General features: G+C 45.6%; 1 protein-coding gene across 2 annotated transcripts in view; it reads right to left on the reverse strand.

Moving 5' to 3' along the window:
• UCHL3 (ubiquitin C-terminal hydrolase L3) overlaps positions 1 to 20676 on the reverse strand; it is a 66948-nt gene that overhangs the window by 4111 nt on the left and 42161 nt on the right. For both annotated transcript variants that reach the window (XM_045011411.1, XM_045011419.1), the window contains one exon: positions 5390 to 5465. In XM_045011411.1, the coding sequence (XP_044867346.1) occupies positions 5390 to 5465 (76 nt within the window). The remainder of the gene's footprint in view (positions 1 to 5389; positions 5466 to 20676) is intronic.

Below are 20676 nucleotides of genomic sequence, written 5' to 3' on the forward strand. Positions count from 1 at the left end.
GCTGCTCTGCAGATATCCTTTACAGGGATGTTGCTCAGAAAAGCTGATGAAGTAGATTGAGCCTTAGTAAAGTGAGCTATTGTCCTGAGAAGAGGAGGAGGAGGACGAGATCTTAGGAAAGCTATAGCACAGCTTAATGTAGTCAGAAACCCAATAAGAAATTTGTTGAACTGTTACTGTTTGGCCCCTAACTCTCCCATTGTAGGCTACAATAAGCCTGGGAGAGAGGCTCTGAAGGACTTAGTGCAATCCAGACAGAATGCAGGAGCTCTGTGAACATCTAAGGTGTGGAGCTTCTCTTCAGCTTTGGAAGAGCGAGATTTTGGAAATAACACCACAAGACGAATGGTTTGATTCAGGTTGAAAGCTGAAACTGCTTTTGACAAACTTGGAGTATGGCTTAAGAGAAATGGTCTTTATGAAAAACTGTGAAAGTAAGAGCAGCTAAGAGAACAAAGTTCCAAAACTCTCCTTTGCAGAGGTGATTGCTATTAGGAATGCCATCTTCATAGACACTAGGGATAGTGAGGCTGTCATCCTAGGTTCAAAGGAAGAACCCATTAGTCTAAAGAAGACTGGGTTAAGATTCCATAAAGGTACTGGATCAGACACATGTGGGTAGACGGTTGGACAAAGCTTTTTAAAAAAATCTAGAAGATGGAAAACCTGTCCACTGGCGGATGCAGAGCAGATACTGCTGCCAAGTGGACTCTCACAGAACTAACTGATAGGCCATAAGCCATTAGATTTCAAGTGCAACAAATAGTCCAATACACGTGAGATCTCTCTGTAATGGGTCAGTAAATGTTGAAATTGTGCCCAAATAGAGCACCTTCTCCACTTCCGTATGTATATCGCTCTAGTGGATTCTTTCCTGCTGCTCATCTAGATGACCTGAAGATCTCGGGAACACAATCTCTTGTGAGCATTCAACCACCCCAGAAGAGCCAGAGTTGACAGTGCCACCTCAGATGGATCCAGTGAGCATCTGTGCTTATCCAAAGGCCTCAACTCAGCACCGGAGAACTTACTGGAAGCCTTGTTGTGCAGAGAAGATCAGAACATTGACTGTTTTCCAAGTCAGAATGCTTGGATTCTTTAAAGAGGCCATCAGGAAGGAGGAAGTGATGCTTCTCTCCAGATTTATGCTTCAAAGTTGACGCTGCTGGACAAGCATTTCTCATAGTTACAGAGTCCATCATCTTGTGATGGGGGCCTGGTTTCGAGGAGGGACACAGTCTCCTTCATGAGGTGAAATTCGAGGCAGAAATTCCTGTTTTTTAGTCCTAACAGAGGACTAAAAAAGGGACGGAGGTACAAATAGGGCATCTATCCCTCACATGCCTCTCTCCAAGAGGAATTAAGCAGCTTCTGTGCCTATCCATGACAGGGATAATGGCCCTGCATGTGGCACACTGCTTAAAGGTTAGTGATTTTAAACCCCAGACTACCTAAAATAATTACTAACTATACTAAGTATTCTAAGGCTAACTATAAGAACTATATGCACTAAAGATTTAAAGCTGGAGAACCAAAGTAAAAACTATGAGGAGCTCCAGTTCTCACCCTGGGCAGTGAGGAGTTGAGAGGGAGGTGGCGGACACATTCCTTTTATGTTCTCGGCTCAGTGCAAGAGGAGAGCAGGCATATGCACCACCTAGTGGTACTGCTGGTAAAAGTCTCCACTAGGTGCACATACACTTGAAGTGGAATGAATATGTGCATTCTCCTTTGAAATGACTGTGCAAATTTATAATCTGACAAATGAAACTAGGGTTTCTGGGGTGAGCACTAAAAAGGAAACTCCAAACCCGCCAATTCTGAAGGGGTTAAAGGTCCAGTAATATGTAACTGAAGTATTACACTCAATTAAGAGCAAGATATATAAGCCACAGAAATATAGTAAAATTAATACTGTTCATTTAATGTAGGCATGATTCATAATACTAGTTTAGCACCATACCAGAAGAAGTGGGCTACAAAAGTTTTCAACTTTTTCTTTAACTGTATTGTGCAGAACTGGGAAACTTCTCATTTATGAAAGGAACTTTCTTTCTCTTCCATTGGGGAAGATGCGACAAATGAGACCTTGAAAGTGGGGCAGTTTCAAAGAGTTTTATAGCTATAAAATGGTATGTGTATCTCTGTGAACTAGGGATTGTAGTCTGGCTCAGTAGGGGTGGGCTACAGAACTTCCTGCAGGAACTAAAATCCCTGGGCGAGAATTACTGCAAATCCTGAGACAGATAGACAACTGTATATCTTGTACCATTGTATACAATGGTTTTGAGTGGGTCTAAGAGAGCAAGAAAACCAAGAAGGAAAAATGATAGAGTCATCCTGAACTTACTCAGAATAACATTAATTTGATCCATGAACTGACAGACTTTAACCAAGAGGGCAAAACCCTGCTGGAAGGGTTTGAAGGACTCTGAAACCTCCTAGGGGCTCCAAATGGAAGATGGGTGACAGCTGGTAAGCTTAGCATGCATACAGACCATTTATTGTTTTATGATATGTTTTCTTTGTAATGCTGTTGTCCTAAGTAAATGTACTGTGCTTTGTGAAACCACTGGTAAATGTTATCATGGCTCCTGGAAGAAAGGAGATCTGCAGGCGCTGGATTAAAGTCAGGCCTGCTGGGATAAACACAGTGAATTGCTGGAGACTAATCTAAAACTCTGATCCTGAGGCAGAGGAACATGGGTCCCCACCCACAGTGAGAGGTGACAGCTAAAGACCTGAGAATTAAAAGGGTGCCCTTGAGGAGACCCTGGAGGGGACAAAGGTACAGTTAACCCTGCAATTGTGATGTGTAACAGTGCCCATTAAGTGTAGTATTTCTCAACAAATATTTTCATTTGTTGCTTACTATGTAAATATTTCAAGCTATTTATGAGAAACTATGAATGTCAAAACATGTGTTAAGGCATGAAATTCTTCAGCACCAGCAGCAGTGGCCTACTGAGCTTGCCAGGCCAAATTCTCTTTAGTTCTCAAATCATTTTTTAAAAATCTGCCATAATTTCCTTGAACTTGGCAGTACTTCTAACCTATAATTAACCTAAAAAACCTAAGTAGGCTCTTATGAAATATAATATGTTAAAGCATTTTTGATCTTTACTTTAATGACTAACCCCTTGTACATAGCAGAAATGATTGAAGCTGCAACTTTAAGATAAAATCCTCAGCACATTCCAGAAAACAGAAGTGAATGCCACTGTATTTCGCAAGCTGTGTTTTTGACTGAATTCTTACATGCATTTTGGCACAAAAGCATTTGAATTTATCTATGAATAGCATGCTTTTGATGGCAGTAGTGTGAGCATTTATGTTCATGTGGCACTCGATAGCTTTCTGCCTGCCAGGGTCCAAATATTCACCACCGTGGCTAAAGCTGATGACTCAGCCAAAATTATCTGAACAGATTTATAGGAATCACAATGATTACAGATTTTAGGAACTTCCATAAATTAGTTGAACAAAAGAAGAGTTACAGATTATTATAATTTAGAGAAATAAGAAAAAGGGAAAATACATTTTTAATCTCTTATGGTGGTACAGGAAAGGGTTATTGTAAAGATGTTATTTATGTATTTGTAAAGGAAGAGGTGTTAGCATTCTATTGTGCAACTGTACCATCAACATCTTACACATTTTTAATTCAAGCATACCTTAAAGTTCATCTCCTCCTACTTAGTTATTCTTAGAGCATGTACAATATGCAAAGCTGATAATCATATGCTCTGAACTGTTTTTAAAACTCATGTAAATGACACAATAAAATATAAAAGCAACATGGACACAGTGACACAAAACTTCAGAGAAGAAAGTTTAAAACAATGGGCGGTTCATTATTTTAAAAAATCACATTTTGAAATTTAAAGCCAAAAGTTATCTGTGCTGCATCGTACAGCTTTTACCCCACTATTTAGTGTAAGTCACTAGCATCTAAAATATAAGCTCATAAAACACACTTTATGGAGAACAATGTACATCATTCATGAGGTACAGCTGACGGTGATGATTCTTAGGTTCACCTTCATATTGATTCAGAACATGCCCTTTGTACAACATTTGCCTCCAAACTATTAAAAATGTGAGAGAGCATTGCTTCATTAAGAATATGTTTTTAAAAAGTTAAGTAGTCAGATGAAATATGGCAAGCATACTCTCACTATACTATATTGGAGTATTATACTGGGAAGATGTCTGTGTGACTTGAAATTTTCATCCTAACCTACTTAAAAACAACTTCAACTAGTTTTCAGAAGTGTCTACAGCAAAATCTGGTTGCCCAGCAACATGCTTTAAACTAGGAACATTATAGAATATCTGAGCAGAATTTAGTGCTGCTCAACCTGCACAGAAACAAATAGTCAAAAATAATTCAGATGCAGAAGCTAATGCTCAGATGCAAATGAACTATTACCTATTTAATATGAAGCAAACTTTTTAAAATCACCCTGCGATGAATGAATTACAGAGCATTAATATCTATTGGTATGCTATCCTTCACACAGCACGTTTTGATTCTGACTATACTGGTATTCAGTAACATGGCTCTAGCCAGAATTTATAATTTGCACTGTTCAGCATGAAAAAAAATCACGAAGAAAATAATAAATAATTCAATGACATTCATCAAAGAAGCCAACCCCCTCCTCACTCCCTCCCTGCACTCCCCACCCAACCCCCCACCCCCACCCTAAAACCCCCCCAGAACTGAAGTAAAAGTGTTTTCATGACTAGGACCATAATTTTGTTGAGTCAGACTAGTTTCCAGCAATGATAGTTTGTATCCTGCCTTTTATATTATCTACAGTACCAGGTTTACCATGGCGCCGGGCCCAGAGTCAGAAGGGGCCTCAGCCAGCCCAATCCCCTGGTGGCTGAGCCAGCCAGAAAGCTGCCCCCACCCCTGCTCCACTCCCACCCCTTCCCACCCATGCTCCACTCCAGCCCCGCCCCTTCCCGCCTCCCAAGCCCACTCCCCTGAGGGGGACTGCAGCAGGAGGCTGCTCCTGCCACGCTGTGCCTCATTGCCCCCAGCCCACCCTTCACTCTGGAGACTGCATCCCGCCCCCCTGCCCCATGGGGGCTCAAAATATGTCTGGCACCGGGCCCAGAAAAAGTTAATCTGGCCCTGATTATATAACCTTCTTTTCTTGGGGCGGTGGGGTGGAGGGGGGAGAAATCAACAGGAAGAGTGTTTAATTATTTTTGGCAGAAACACAAGAAATAATTATAATACAGCTAACACAACTTGAACCTATCTTAAACCAAAGTCAAACGATTTATTGTAACTTTAATGGTAATATTCTTGATTATAACGGACAAGATCACCATACTGACCTGTTTCCAGAGCAATGAAATAAAGTGTTCTTACCTAATTCGTAGAGATGACCGCCTACGTTAACTAACGCAATAAAGTGAAGATCTACTTTTTCATCAATGCTTGGTGCCTGTAAGAAAACAAACAGTATAATATTATGAAAACCAAATCTCTTATGATACTAAAAATACAATCCCCCAATATAGAAACCATGTGACCTATAAAAGGAGGGGACTGGTAGCCGAGAAGCCCTAAAAACCAGGTTGGATTGATTTAAAGTGAAGTGATTTAAATCAACAATCAGGCAACTTTCATTTAAGTAGTTTATTTTTTTTTCCCCATTTGTATTTTTTAGTTATTTTCCTAATGACAGGTTGGTTCTCATTGGTCAGTAACCAATCAGACATGTTGATATGCAATTAAATATAGCTTTTACACTAAATTTGGTGCTTTCTGCTAACCAGGAGGACTATATCTTAACACATTTATTTAAGCAATTATACAGTTTAACTTAAATACAAGTATCTGAATAAATGTATCTTCACACCGCCAATATCAAGGTGATATTATTCCTGTTTTAAAGATGGGGAACTGAAGCACAGAGAGATTTAGGCCAAAGTTGTTATGTCCCCTAATTTTGACTTGAGTTTTCATTTTGAGATATCTAGGTTACTAAACCCTATTTTTTCTAAGTATTTAACATTTTATATGTTCAATGCACCAGTTCCCATTAACATAAACTTAAAGTGCTTTGTGTGCTCAGCACTTCTGCAAATCAGACTCCAGGGTCTCAAACGGAGCACTCAGAAAGTTAGGTGTACACAATTACTGACCACTTGTGAAAAATCCGGTCTCAGTGATATGCCTACCACCACACAAGAACTCTGTGCCAGAGGGACAGGCAGAACTCAGTGATCTGGGGGAACAATCAACTGCTTTATTCATGAGACCATCCTTCCTCTTCCTGCAATCCCTGCACCATTCATGTCTAACTTCTGCAACAAATGGAGACAGGGATCCTACAGACAACAGCTTTATTTATTATGTACCCCTAATTCATTCCCTCAGCCCTGACCATTCTGTGTGATGAAAGAGGCAGAGGTCCTGTGGAAAAGGTATGTTTTTGTAATTAAAGACTGTATCATAATGCACAGGGCCGGCTCTACATATTCGGCCGCCCCAAGCAGTCATGCGCGGGAGACGCCCCGGAGCCCCGGGAGCAGCGGACCTCCCGCTGGCTTGACTGGTGAGGGTCCGCTAGTCGCGCGGCTCGGCTGGACCTCCCGCAGCTGCGGACGGTTGGCTGGTCCGGCGGCTCTGGTTGAGCTGCCGCAGTCATGCCTGCGGCAGGTCCAGCCGAGCCGCGCGACCAGCGAACCGTCCGCAGTCATGCCTGCGGCAGGTCCGGTTGTCCCGGAGCTCCGGTGGACCTCCCGCAGGCATGACTGCGGCAGGTCCGCCTGCCCAATCTGCCGCCCCTGACGACAACTGCCGCCCCACGCGCGTGCTTGTCGCGCTGGGGTCTGGAGCCGGCCCTGATAATGCATACTCAAAAGGAGGCTGAATTAAAGTTGCACAGGTAACCTTAATTCTGGCAGTTGCTAACTTCTGAGGAACTGATTCTGCAACTTTAGTATTCTGTTAATGTAGTTTTGTTTTAAATGTAATATTATATTCTAGTAATTTTCTATTGGCTGTAGATTTAAAATATTATGTCTGAACAGTTTTATTCCTTAAAACATGCAACTCTAGCTTCTTCAGGGCACTGGGAGTTTGGAGGGAGGGAGAGGGAAAAGAGTCTATCTTCTCAAATTTCCCTCTGCTCCAAAGCCTCAAACTGCTGCCACTATTACTGAATTCTGGTGGCTGGAAGCCACTAGTCCCGGGGTCGGCAAGCTCTGGCACGTGGCTCACCAAGGCCAGGCCAGTTTGTTTACCTACCGTGTCGGCAGGTTCGGCTGATCGCAGCTCACACTGGCTGCGGTTCACCGTCCCAGGCCAATGTGGGAGGCGGGAAGCGGCAGCCAGCACATCGCTCGGCCCGCGGCACTTCCCGCCACCCCCACTGGCCTGGGACGGCGAACCACAGCCAGTAGGAGCTGCGATCAGCTGAACCTGTTGACGCGGCAGGTAAACAAACTGGCCCGGCCTGCCAGGGTGCTTACCCTGGTGAGCCATGTGCCAAAGGTTGCCGACCCCTGTACTAGTCATTTCAAAGTCTGTAAGCATGTGGAAATTCTCCAAAAAAGGTCATATTTTTGGAATTTAATGTACTCTTCATATACAAATCCACATCATATATCATTTTAAAGCTTATTTTATGTACATTTTGATTAGGTGTGATGTGGAGCTGTCAGCTGGTGCCATAAGCCTGTGGAAAAGGTGAAACAATAGTATCCAAAATTAAAAAGTGTCTTTTTGCACAGTTCCAGAAAAACTAACATGACCACCACCCTTGTTATGGTTTCAGTTAATTTCAACACCTTAGTGTGGTATTTGTTGGTCAAAGCTACTGAACAACAATGTATTAAAATATTTTTTATTATTTTTGCATGGGAAAGATATCCCCTCCCCCCCCCCATGAAGCTATTTGGCATGTGGCAAAAATGGCAAATATCAACTGTTTGCAGTATATTAACATGAAATGTTTTCACATTTTATATTCTTAATTGTCAAAGTATCCCACAAGTGATAATAGTTTTCTATATTGTCAGTTGAAATTTGCTGATCAGATTCACACTGAAGACTGTGCATCAGTAAAAGACGGTTACTCACCTGTAGTAACTGTTGTTCTTCGAGATGTGTTGCTCCTATCCATTCCAGTCAGGTGTGCGCGCCGCGCGTGCATGGCTCTCCGGAACATTTTTACCCTAGCAACTCCGGCGGGCCGGCTGGGCGCCCCCTGGAGTGGCGCCGCTATGGCGCCGGATATATACCCCAGCCAGCCCGTCCGCTCCTCAGTTCCTTCTTGCCGGCTACTCCGACAGTGGGGAAGGAGGGCGGGTCTGGAATGGATAGGAGCAACACATCTCGAAGAACAACAGTTACTACGGTGAGTAACCGTCTTTTCTTCTTCGAGTGATTGCTCCTATGCATTCCAGTCAGGTGATTCCCAAGCCTTACCTAGGCGGTGGGGTCGGAGTGAGACGTGGCGGAGTGTAAAACCGCGGAGCCGAAGGTTGCGTCGTCTCGTGACTGCTGCACCAACGCGTAGTGGGAGGCGAAGGTGTGGACAGAAGACCAGGTAGCCGCTCTACAGATGTCCTGGATGGGGACATGGGCCAGGAAGGCAGCCGATGAGGCTTGCGCCCTTGTGGAGTGAGCGGTGAGGCGGCATGCTGGCACGCGAGCAAGCTCGTAGCATGTGCGGATACATGCCGTCACCCAGGAGGAAATCCTTTGTGAGGAGACCGGCTCGCCCTTCATGCGGTCGGCGACTGCGATAAACAGCTGGGTCGAGCGTCGGAAGGGTTTCGTCCGCTCGATGTAAAAGGCAAGCGCTCTGCGGACGTCCAGGGTGTGCAGCTGTTGCTCACGAAGTGAGGTGTGCGACTTCGGGAAGAAAACCGGGAGGAAAATGTCCTGGTTGAGGTGGAAGGCCGACACCACCTTAGGGAGGAAGGCCGGATGTGGTCGAAGCTGCACCTTGTCTCCATGGAAGACGGTGTATGGTGGACCAACCGTTAGAGCACGGAGCTCTGAGACTCGTCTCGCTGATGTAATTGCGACGAGGAAGGCTGTCTTCCAGGAGAGGTAGAGCAGAGAGCATGTGGCCAGAGGCTCAAAGGGCGGACCCATAAGCTTGGCCAGGACGAGGTTCAAATCCCAGGCCGGGGCAGGACGCCGCACCGGCGGGTATAAGCGGTCCAGGCCTTTAAGGAAGCGGGAAACCATCTGGTTGGAGAAGATGGACCGACCTTCCACAGATGGACGAAAGGCGGACACTGCTGCCAGGTGTACCCTCAGGGAGGAGACCGCAAGACCTTGCTCCTTAAGGTACCAGAGGTAGTCCAGGATGGTAGGGACAGGGACTACGAATGGATTGAGTCCTCGCTGGTCACACCAGAGTGCGAATCGCTTCCATTTTGCAAGGTAGGTGGAGCGAGTGGAAGGCTTTCTGCTCTCTAGCAGGACGTGCTGTACTGCTGCCGAACAGCCCCGCTCTGCGTGAGTCAACCACGCAGGTACCAGGCTGTAAGATGGAGGGACTGCAGGTTCGGATGGCGGAGTCTGCCTAAGTCCTGTGTGATGAGGTCCGGCCACAACGGAAGGGGGATGGGATCCCGAACGGAGAGCTCTAGCAGCAGGGTGTACCAATGCTGCCTCGGCCAGGCCGGAGCTACGAGTATGACGTGGGCTCTGTCCCTCCGCAGCTTCTGTAGCACTCGGTGTACGAGCGGGAACGGAGGGAAGGCGTAGAGGAGGCGATCCTTCCAGGAGTAAAGGAAGGCGTCCGACAGGGAGCCCGGTGAGCGACCCCGGAACGAGCAAAACAGGTGGCACTTCCTGTTCTCCTTGGACGCGAATAGGTCTACTTGGGGAAACCCCCACGTCTGGAAGATTGTGTGCACGACATCGGGACGGAGAGACCACTCGTGGGAGAGGAACGACCTGCTGAGACGGTCGGCCAGCGTGTTCTGCACTCCCGGAAGAAAGGACGCTTCCAGGTGAATGGAGTGGGTCACGCAGAAGTCCCACAGGAGCATCGCTTCCTTGCAGAGGAGGGAGGAGCGGGCTCCGCCCTGCTTGTTCACGTAGAACATCGCCGTCGTGTTGTCCGTGAACACTGTCACGCAGCGGCCTTGCAGGCGGGTGCGGAAGGTGTGACACGCCAAACGGATCGCTCGCAGATGTTGATGTGTAGAGCGAGCTCTTGGGGTGACCAAAGGCCTTGGGTGTGTAGGTCGCCCAGGTGAGCTCCCCAGCCGAGCGCTGAAGCATCCGTGGTCAGAGTGGCGGATGGGCGAGGAGGGTGGAACGGGACTCCCGCACACACGACCTCCAGGTCTAGCCACCAGCTGAGGGACTCGAGGGTTGGTTTGGTGACTGTGACCACCATGTCGATGGGATCTCGATGCGGCCGGTACACCGACGCTAGCCAGGACTGGAACGGGCGTAGGTGGAGCCGCGCGTACGCGGTGACATACGTACAGGATGCCATGTGGCCCAGGAGGCGGAGGCAGGATCGCACCATCGTGGTAGGGAAGGTGACGAGGTCTCTGATGATGGAGACCATTGTCTGGTGCCGTGATCGTGGCAGGCAGGCCCTGGCCAACGTGGAGTCGAGAACCGCTCCAATGAACTCCACCCGCTGCGACGGAATCAATGAGGACTTCTCGGCATTGATGAGAAGACCGAGTCGTTGAAAGAGGAACAGGATTTCTGTCATCTGGTCCATTACCAGCCGCCGAGACTTTCCGCGAATCAGCCAGTCGTCGAGATACGGGTAGACGTGTATCTGACGACAGCGGAGGGCTGTGGCAACCACCGCCATGCATTTGGTAAACACCCTCGGTGCGGTGGATAGGCCGAATGGTAGCACTGCGAACTGGTAGTGAACGTTGTTGACTACGAACCGCAGGTAGCGTCGATGGGGAGGGTAGATCGCGACATGGAATTACGCGTCCTTCATGTCGAGGGCGGCAAACCAGTCTCCCGGATCCAGAGAGGGAATGATGGTCCCCAGGGTGACCATGCGGAACTTGGGCTTGAGCAGATACTTGTTTAGCTCTCGAAGGTCCAGTATAGGACGTAGCCCTCCTTTCGCTTTGGGGATTAGAAAATATCGGGAATAGAATCCCCTGCCCCGCCTGTCTTGAGGCACTGCCTCTATGGCACCCACGCTCAACAGAGTCTGGACCTCTTGTAAGAGGAATTGCTCGTGAGGGGGTCCCTGAAGAGGGACAGGGAGGGAGGGTGGGAAGGGGGGTGCGAAACAAACTGAAGGCGGTATCCTGACTGGATTGTTTGGAGCACCCAGTTGTCCGTAGTTATATGGGACCACACCGAAAAGAAATGGGAGAGGCGGTTGCAAAACAAAAGGGTAGGATCCGGTGGAGAGACTGATGGGCCGTCCTTGGGCGTCCCATCAAAAGGCCTGCTTGGAGCCTTGCGGGGCCTTGGAAGGGGCCTGGGTCTGGTTGCGCCTGTTGCCAGATGGACGACGGCGATTTTGGCCCGGTCGCCTGCTGTTGTAAGGGCGATACCGATGCTGAGAGAAAGGACGTGAGGGTTGCTGCCTGAAGGACCGGCGCTGTGGAGCCGGTGTGTGCATCCCAAGGGTGCGGATCGCTACGCGACCGTCCTTCAGGGTCTGGATCCGGGCATCAGTTTTCTCGGAAAAGAGACCCTGGGTGTCAAATGGCAGGTCCTGCAATGTGTACTGCACCTCCGGTGGCAGTGTGGAGGACTGCAGCCAGGAGATGCACCGCATCGTCACTCCTGAGGCTAGGGTCCGAGCTCCCGAGTCCGCGGAGTCAAGGGCGGCCTGGATGGAGGACCTGCAAGATTTCTTCCCCTCGTCCAACATCATCGAGAACTCTTGGCGGGAGGCTGTTGGGAGCAGCTCTGTAAACTTCGCCAGGGACACTATGATGTCATACGTGTACCTGGCGAGGAGGGCCATCTGGTTGGCGATGCGAAGTTGCAGGCCTCCAGCCGAGTAGAACTTACGGCCTAACAGGTCCATTCGCCGCGCCTCCTTCGACTTTGGCGCAGGGGCGGGTTGACCATGCCTCTCCCTGTCGTTGACCGACTGCACGACCAACGAGTCTGGGGTCGGGTGAGTATACAAATACTCATAGCCCGTAGGTGGGACTGAGTACTTGCGCTCGACCCCGCGGGCCGTAGGAGGGATGGATGCCGGCGACTGCCAGAGCGTGGTGGCGTTCTTCTGGATTGTCCGAATGAACGGTAAGGCCACCCGTACTGGAGCCTCCACTCCAATGACGTTCGTGACGGGGGTCCTCATCCTCCTGGACCTCTGCTACGGGGAGATCTATGGCCTTCGCCACGCGGCGAAGGAGGTCTTGGTGGGCCCTCAAGTCTATCGGTGGAGGATCCTTGGCAGATGCTCCAGCCACCGCCTCGTCTGGTGACGACGACGAGGACAAGCCCTGGACGACAGCCTCCGTGGGTGCCTCTGTGAGCTCTATGAGCTCGCGCGCCGTAGAGAAAGTCTCAGGCGTGGATGGCAGCCGAAGCTCAACCGCGGTCGGTGCCGGGGAGCATGGCGGTGCCGGACTCGACGGCCCTTGCGGCGCCGGAGTCAACGGCCCGGTGCACGTCCTGTGCACTGCCACAGCGGAGACCGCAGGTGGCGTAATTGACTTGGCTGCTGGGCCCTCAGCGTGGGACTTGGCAGCTGCCTTCGCCGGCTTGCGCTTCTTTGATGGTGACAGGGAGCGGTGCCGGGCCTTCGGTGCCGCTGGCTGAGGTCGCGGAGCCTCGGTGCCGGAGCGGCTCGGGACCGCCGGTGCGCTCCGCACCGATGTAGTCTTCGGTGCCGGCGCAGACGGTGCCGGGGGCAGGAGCGACGCCTCCATTAGGAGCTGCTTTAACCTAATGTCCCGCTCCTTACGCACCCGGGTTTGAAAGCGGAGCAGATAGGGCACTTATCTGTCCTGTGACTCTCCCCGAGGCAACGGCGGCAGGAGTCGTGAGGATCCCCGACAGGCATAGGCCGCTGGCAAGATGCGCAGGGCTTAAAGCCCGGTGCCTTGGGCATGAGCCCGCACCGGGAGAGGAAAGGGAGGGGAAACCCCCCTTATCCTTATCCTAAAACTAACTAACTAACTAACAGAACTATCTACACTAAGTAATGAAAGAACTATATACAGGAAAAAGTAGCGAGAGCTAGGGTTGTGGAGGACAGAGATCACTCCACAGTTCCAACTGGCCGTCACGGGCGGTAAGAAGGAACAGAGGAGCGGACGGGCCGGCTGGGGTATATATCCGGCGCCATAGCAGCGCCACTCCAGGGGGCGCCCAGCCGGCCCGCCGGAGTTGCTAGGGTAAAAATGTTCCGGAGAGCCGTGCACGCATGGCACGCACACCTGACTGGAATGCATAGGAGCAATCACTCGAAGAAGAACAGTACATTCTGTTCCCATAGTTTGTACTGCACAGTGGGTAGGTATAAATGTACATGAATTCCTAACATAATGCTTCTCCATTTGTAAGCTTATGTACGTACTATGTCCCATCTAGTCTGCCTGGTAACCTGTTTTAATTTCTAATTGCCTATGAATGCAGTACTAGCCTTTGAACTATTCTAGAAATGAGTTTTTAGTGATTCTTACTCGCGCAGGTCCGTATTAGTGTTAGAGATGGCAATATACAGCTTCATGTTATGAATATGCAAAATCTATGACAGAAAGAAGTGACATAAAAAGAAGTAGTGAAGACAAAGTCCACAAACAAGTCCATGCCTCTGCAATGAAGAGGAATGAAAAGCATGTTACAGCTCTTACCAACCATCTCATCAACAATCTGGCAAACTCATTAGACCCTGAATCACATGCAGAGGTGCTTATCAACATATTTACTGGACTGGATGTAGTAAACGTACAAGAGTCTCTACTGAAAATAGCAAATGTTGGTGAAGAACAAATGGAGAGATTTGTGAGAGGTGCACTTGATTATGATGGGACATGTAGCTTTTTCAGCCCAGTCAAGAAATCTGGCATCAAAACATTTGCAGACATGGCCAAGATGACCACATTTAAGTCTGGCAAGGGAGGGGACGGACAATCACAGCAGCCATCAGTCCAGAAACTGTTTTCTGGAGAGCCCTGTCATTGGCAAAATCCAGAGATGATGTTTCAGTGTTGACTGTTATTAGTCACCCAGTGAGACCTGTGCCTATGTCCCTCTTCCATGCTCATGGAACAATGAAGAGAACAGGCAAAGCTGAATTAGAGCAGCAGCTGGAAGCTTAAGCTGAAAGAATATATAAGCTAAGAGCATACAACAAAGAAACAATAGTGTACATCATAGGTGCCAGGGCTGTCATACAAATTATGGCTGGAGACAAATTCCACACATTCAGTGAATTGGCTGCTGAGTACTAGAGGCAGGTCCTAAAAGGATCTGACAAACCTAATTCTGTAATTGAAGTTTTTGAGAGGTATCACAACAGTAACTCTGAAAACTGATGAAAAAGACTGCACTGGACAGGATCTGAAGTTCGATGCAAGAAATGCCAGGTGATTGGTGGACTTAATGAAGAGTTTCTAAATGTGGCATCCAATAAGCAGTCACTTGTAAAATTCCTCTGTGAAGATACGGTTCAAAGAGCATAGGCGTACACAAAGCACAAACACCCCTCTTGCTGAAGGTTTTTCCAAAGGAAATTAGCAAAGTCCATCTCCAGTAGAAGTGCTGAAAAAGCCCAAGACTTGTACAGTACTAGGGAGGAAGTGGACTCAAGGATGATTAAGGGTCTCTTGGTGTCAAAGGAACCGTAGTAGTTAGGTCACCTGACACTGATGTTTTGGCCTTTGCTGTTCACCTGTTTCCAAAAATGGAACACAGAGATATCCTGTTGGATTGAAACAGGCACCAAGACCAGCACAATTGACAAGCATTGCTTCATACGTGTGCACGCAATTTGTGACACACTCACTCCTGACTTCTGCAACATACTTCCTGCTGTATACACATTAACAGCATGTGACATGGTCATCCCTATTTACTAATCCTTACTGAGGGGGTTAGGGTACAGGGAAATTTTTTTCACCAGACAAAAGACACATACATACACCATATATAAGTTTTAAACAAACAATTTTAAACAAAAACAGGACTGGAAGGCGATATGCGCATTTCCCTTAAGTACACTGCCTTGTTAATTAGATCAGCTTGCTGAGATCACAGCTGCTGCAAGCTCCCTCTGTCCTGAGTCCTGGTGTGTCCCCCCTGCTCTAGGGAAGATGGAGTAAACAGGATGCAGGAGCAGGGGGAAAGGGGGCACCCTGACATTAGCCCCCCTCTTCCTTCCCTCCCCCCACACAGCAAGCAGGAGTCTCGGGGAGCAGCTCCAAGGCAGAGGGCAGAAGCAGCACATGGCAGTGGGGGGAGGGACACAGCTGAACCGCAGGCAGCTGCTGCATGGGGAACTTAGGGGAGCAGGGAGCTGATAGGGGGAGCTGATAGGGGGCTGCCAATCCAGGGTTCCAAGCCCCCACCAGCTAACTGCAACGGGCTACTCTTCCTGCAAGCAGTAGACATGCTGCCAAACGATGTTAGAAGGAGCATTACACAACTTTAAACGAGCATGTTCCCTAATTGATCAGCAACATAACAATGAAACAACGTTAACCCGGACGACTTTAAGTGAGAAATTACTGTACCTGGAATCAGTTTGTGCTTCTGATTTTTTTGGGGGGAATCACAGGGGAGGAGTTAGGGAATTATTTCTTATAACACTCAGGAGTATTTATCTATGAATATTTCATATTGTTAAATCCATATTCCTGTTATATTTTCTTTGTCACTGTATTTGAATATGTCTGTATGGATATGCTAAAGTTCTGAAAAATAAGATTAAAAGAGAGAGAGAGAGAGAGAGAGAGAGAGAGAGAGGACAGTCCCTATCCTAAAGAGCTTATAAACTATAAGGACAACAGACATACCTGAAGGATGAAGCAAAAGGGATAGAATATACAAGCAAGGTTGTTTATTATCATGATACAGCAGATTTCCAACTGGCTCCTCTGCCTAATCTTTATTAGTTGACTAACTCCTTGGTGAGAGTATATGTCTCTTGGGGGAGTTGTGTGAGGGTAACAGCCTTGTGGACCAGCTGAGGACAAATGTTCCATATATGGAAAAGACTTCAAAGGGGATTGTGGAATGTCAGGGAGATCACAAAGCAGGAGATAATGGGCTGACTGTAAGTTTTAGCAATATGGAAAGAGAAGACTGGTTCTTGGACAACATTGTAGAACCTGCCCGGGTGTGTGGAGTCAGAGATGAACCCTGGTAATAGGCTATAGTAACTGGAAGAAAGGCAATGTGTTAAACAATGAGAATAAAGAATGTTGGTAGCAAGATTTCCAACAGATATCTAGGAGGTTGCTAACAGCAACCAGAATGTAATTAAATTTAACATCCTTGTAGGGAAGAATATACTAAAGAAACCCACCACAGCAGAATTTAACTTCAAAAAGGAAAGCTACACAAAAATGAGGAAGCTACTTAAAATGGAAATTAAAAGGAACAGTCACAGCAGTGAAATGCCTGCAAGCTGCTGGAGACTTTTAAAACACCATAATAGAGGAGCAAACTAAATGTATACCCTAAATTTAAAAAAAAAAAAACTATAAACAAACAAACAAAAACAGTAAGAGGACCAAAAAATGCCACCATAGCTGAATAGTAGAGTAAAAGAGGTGATTAGAGGCAAAAAGGCCTCCTTTAAAAATTAGAAGTCAAATCCTACAGAGGAAAATATAAATGAGCATAAACTCTGGCAAATCAATTATTATAAGGCAGGCCAAAAAAGAATTAGGAGCAACTAGCAATACTGACAAAAAAATAACAGTAAGATTTTTTTAAGTATATCAGAAGCAGGAAGCTTGCCAAACAATCAGCGGGGGTCCACTGGATGACTGAGGTGCTAAAGGAACACTCAAGGAAGTCAAGGCTGTTGTAGAGACGCTAAGTCAATTCTTTGCATCTGTCCTCACTGCAGAGAATGTGAAGGAGATTCCCACAGCTGAGACTTTCCTTTTAGGTGAGAGACCGGAGGAAATGTCACAGATTGAGGTGTCAATAGAGATGGCTTTGGAAAAAATAAATAAGTTATACAGTAAGTAGTCACCAAGACCAGATGGTATTCATCCAAGAGTTCTGAAGGAACTCAAATATGAAACTGCAGAACTACTAACTGTAACATGTAATCTATCACTTAAACCAGACGACTGGAGTCATCATGGATAGTTCTCTGAAAACATCTGCTCTACATGCAGCAGTTGTCAAAAATAAAGCTAATAGAATTAGGAATGGGATAGATATTAGGACAGAAAATATAATAATGCCATTATATAAATCCATGGTACACCCACACCTTGAATACTGTACGTAGGTCTGATACATTAGCATTGGAAAAGGAACAAAAATGATTAGGGGTATGGAACATCTTCCATACAAAGAGAAATTAAAAAGACTGGGACTGCTCACCTTAGAAAAGAGATGACTAATGGGAGATATAATAGTCTATAAAATCATGAATGATGTGAAGAAAGTGAATAAGGAAGTTTTTACCTTCACAATAAAACAAGAACCTGGTGTCACCAAACAAAATTAATAGGCAGCAGGAAGTACTTCTTCATGCAATGCGTAGTTAACCTGTGGAACTCATTGTGTGTGTGTGTGCCTGCCCAAGTAAATGAAATAGATGACTGGATTCCCCATGTGCACAAAGAGTGAACACTGTTTATCCAAAAACATTTAGGCTCAATGTACTGTACTAGTTGCACTAGAAATGACTTTAATTGCATCCTTGATTTCACTCGTTTTACGTTTATTGGAGGGGGAAATACAAATATTCACTAGCAACTTTTAGGCAAAGTGTTCTAAAGATACAAAAATAAACTTAAAAACAACCAAAAAAATATTCCTCACTGAATATTAAGACAGATGAATGGCACAGATTTACCAGTGCTAATGAGAAGGCCAAGGGTGATATAACCTCTTTTCCTTTAAATTGTGTGTTTTCCATTGAATAATGTTCTCAGATTTTATTTGTTACAAACCAGGTAAAGCCCTGAATATAAAAACCTAGAAAGTTTCATAAAATTTTCAAACACTGATTTGCAAGAGTCTGAGCTACTCCCTATGTATGTAACAGAATAAAATAAAGTATCTGAAGAGTAGTTCTCCAAGTAAATGGAAAGGTACATGGGGAAGGGTCTCAACATTGAGGTATATAAATCATAACGAACAAAATAAATACACTAAAAGAAATGGAAGTATTTCGTAGGTGAATATGTTTGTGCCATTAAACAACAACAACAAGGATTTCCATATTCCTATTCAGACTGGGGAATTATTTAGTTTACAGTTGGCTCACAGTCAGAATTATTTCAGTTTAGTCAGAATCCACATTAATCAAATGCAAATTTCTAGCAGTGTGACAGCAATGTGATTATACTTGTTGAAACAGAAAGATAACTATCCCAGTTATAACTTGGTAGTATCCATCTTAGGATATGTAGTTTCACGTGTGGGAAAGTAATAGACTTTATTTTTGTGAATTTCCACTCCACCATTCTATTTCAATTTAGTGCTTTTGAGGGTTCAGTCAGTCAACCAGTCAATTATCTAAAAATGTTGCATACTAAATAAACAAATATAGATTGAACAATTAGTGTAAGAATATTCAAGCCTCCTGAATGAAGAGAAAAAAGTTGAAGCATAATAGATGGTGGTTCCTTATCAAATAACAGAACATTTTAATCTTCAACCAAAAGGTGAATTTTACAAACTTTGCAGCTAAAATAATAGGATGTCAAGGGAGAAAGTATCTAAGCCACCTCAGAACTACAGAAGACATTTCATCTTTGCTGAAACACTTAAAGGATTGTGAAGCAAGGCTCAAAACTGAAAACAAGAAGGAAAATGGGCTCGGGATATAAAACCACAGGAAGGGGAAATCACGCTGTATAGCAAAGAATTAGAAGCTACTAAGAAGTGCGTTTAGCAGACCCAACTGAAAGACCATAAAGATGAGGTAAAGAACACAGAGGTTTGAAGAAGAGCTTATGGAAGAACAAGCAGTTCCATAAAGGGTAAGCTTCTTGAGTACTTGGAAAAATAGCTCACAAATGCCAAATTATCACTAAAGTAAAAAAACACCTTCCCCAAAAAAACGTAGGAGGCAAAGCATGGACTGATGCATGCTTGCTGTTCCACAGGGAAAAGAGCCCTAAGAATGGTTAAGAGAAAAAGCAACAGCTGTGTAGAGACTGAAGATGGACTACACTTACAACAGAACGGAGCCCAACAGGAAGGCGTATCAATGGCTGCCAACAATGAAGACGGATTGATGGATTGGTAGCCTGTGCAGGACCTACATGGTTATGTTTGACCTAGGAGAGAGATGCAGAACGACACAATGGTGAAGCCTTCGTTCTGCACAGGCTTAACTGAGGTTGCAATGACAATGATGGTAAGGACAGCGAGGACGATGATGACTTCATAAATATTAAAAACAAAACAAACAAAAAAACAACCCACTTAAACTTGAATTAACATATCTAGGGTCTAGGCTACTGCAAAGTCTCTGACTTTCTGTATTGCGTATTGCTTTAATAAGCATCAGCATGGAAGATTTGTGCGTAGGAATGGACTGATTTGAACAATAATATGACAACAAAGAATGGAAATTAACAAACAATATGGTCCAAATCTGAAGAAGTTCCCCACTAGACAAATATGAACTCGACAGAACAGTTGAGTTATTCACACCCAATAAACTTCATAAAATGAAGACAAGTTTAACAAATGTATCCTAGATCGATTGTTGGAAGAAAGGAGGAAGGTGATTGAAATCGTATCTACTTCTTCTGGGAGAGATTAGAAGACACACAAGGATCTATCCTGTCCTCATATACGCAGCCCAAAAGTCAGTTTTTCATGTAATTTAGAAGAAAAACATATGGTATAGTTCTGATTAAAGTGGATCAAGTCATTATTGCAGCGCAACCCCAAGTTTCCATACTGGCACATTCCTAATGTAGAAGGATAGCAATTGGAAAGGCTTGCGGGGGTAACTTGATACATGTTCCACTTATTCTTCCAAAGTAGATCAATGGCAGTACTGCCATTAACACAAGTTGAAATCTCGGTTCTGTTCTTTTTCATATCTTTGGAAGCACTAGGGATATGTTAAATGATTCAAATAGTTGCTACTAGAAGAAAGACCACAGAAGCAATAACAAAGTGACTCAAGCACAACTGTCTCTCATTTTACAGAATATGTATGTATGCAGAATACAAGATGTAATTCCACAAGATACAATCAATAAGCATATATTCAACACAGTACACTAAGTATTAAATAGTTCTAATGGATTACAAAGGCCCACTGTATAATTGATTAAGTAGTTATGCAAATAGCTGCAAAATAGAAATTTACCTTTTTGTCAAGTTGATACTTATATCCCGTGTCACAAATCCATAGCAGTGTTGCCTTCTGCTTTTACAACTTTCCACCTGCCATTTTGCTTTTTTGTCTATATTCATTCTGTGACTTTCCCACGAAAGGAGGGTCCGGTAAATTTCTGTGCCATACACACTGCCTTACACACTTAGAACAGAGCAAGAGGCAATCAACT

This window comes from Mauremys mutica, chromosome 1, assembly GCF_020497125.1.
Source record: "Mauremys mutica isolate MM-2020 ecotype Southern chromosome 1, ASM2049712v1, whole genome shotgun sequence".
Lineage (NCBI taxonomy): Eukaryota > Metazoa > Chordata > Testudines > Geoemydidae > Mauremys > Mauremys mutica.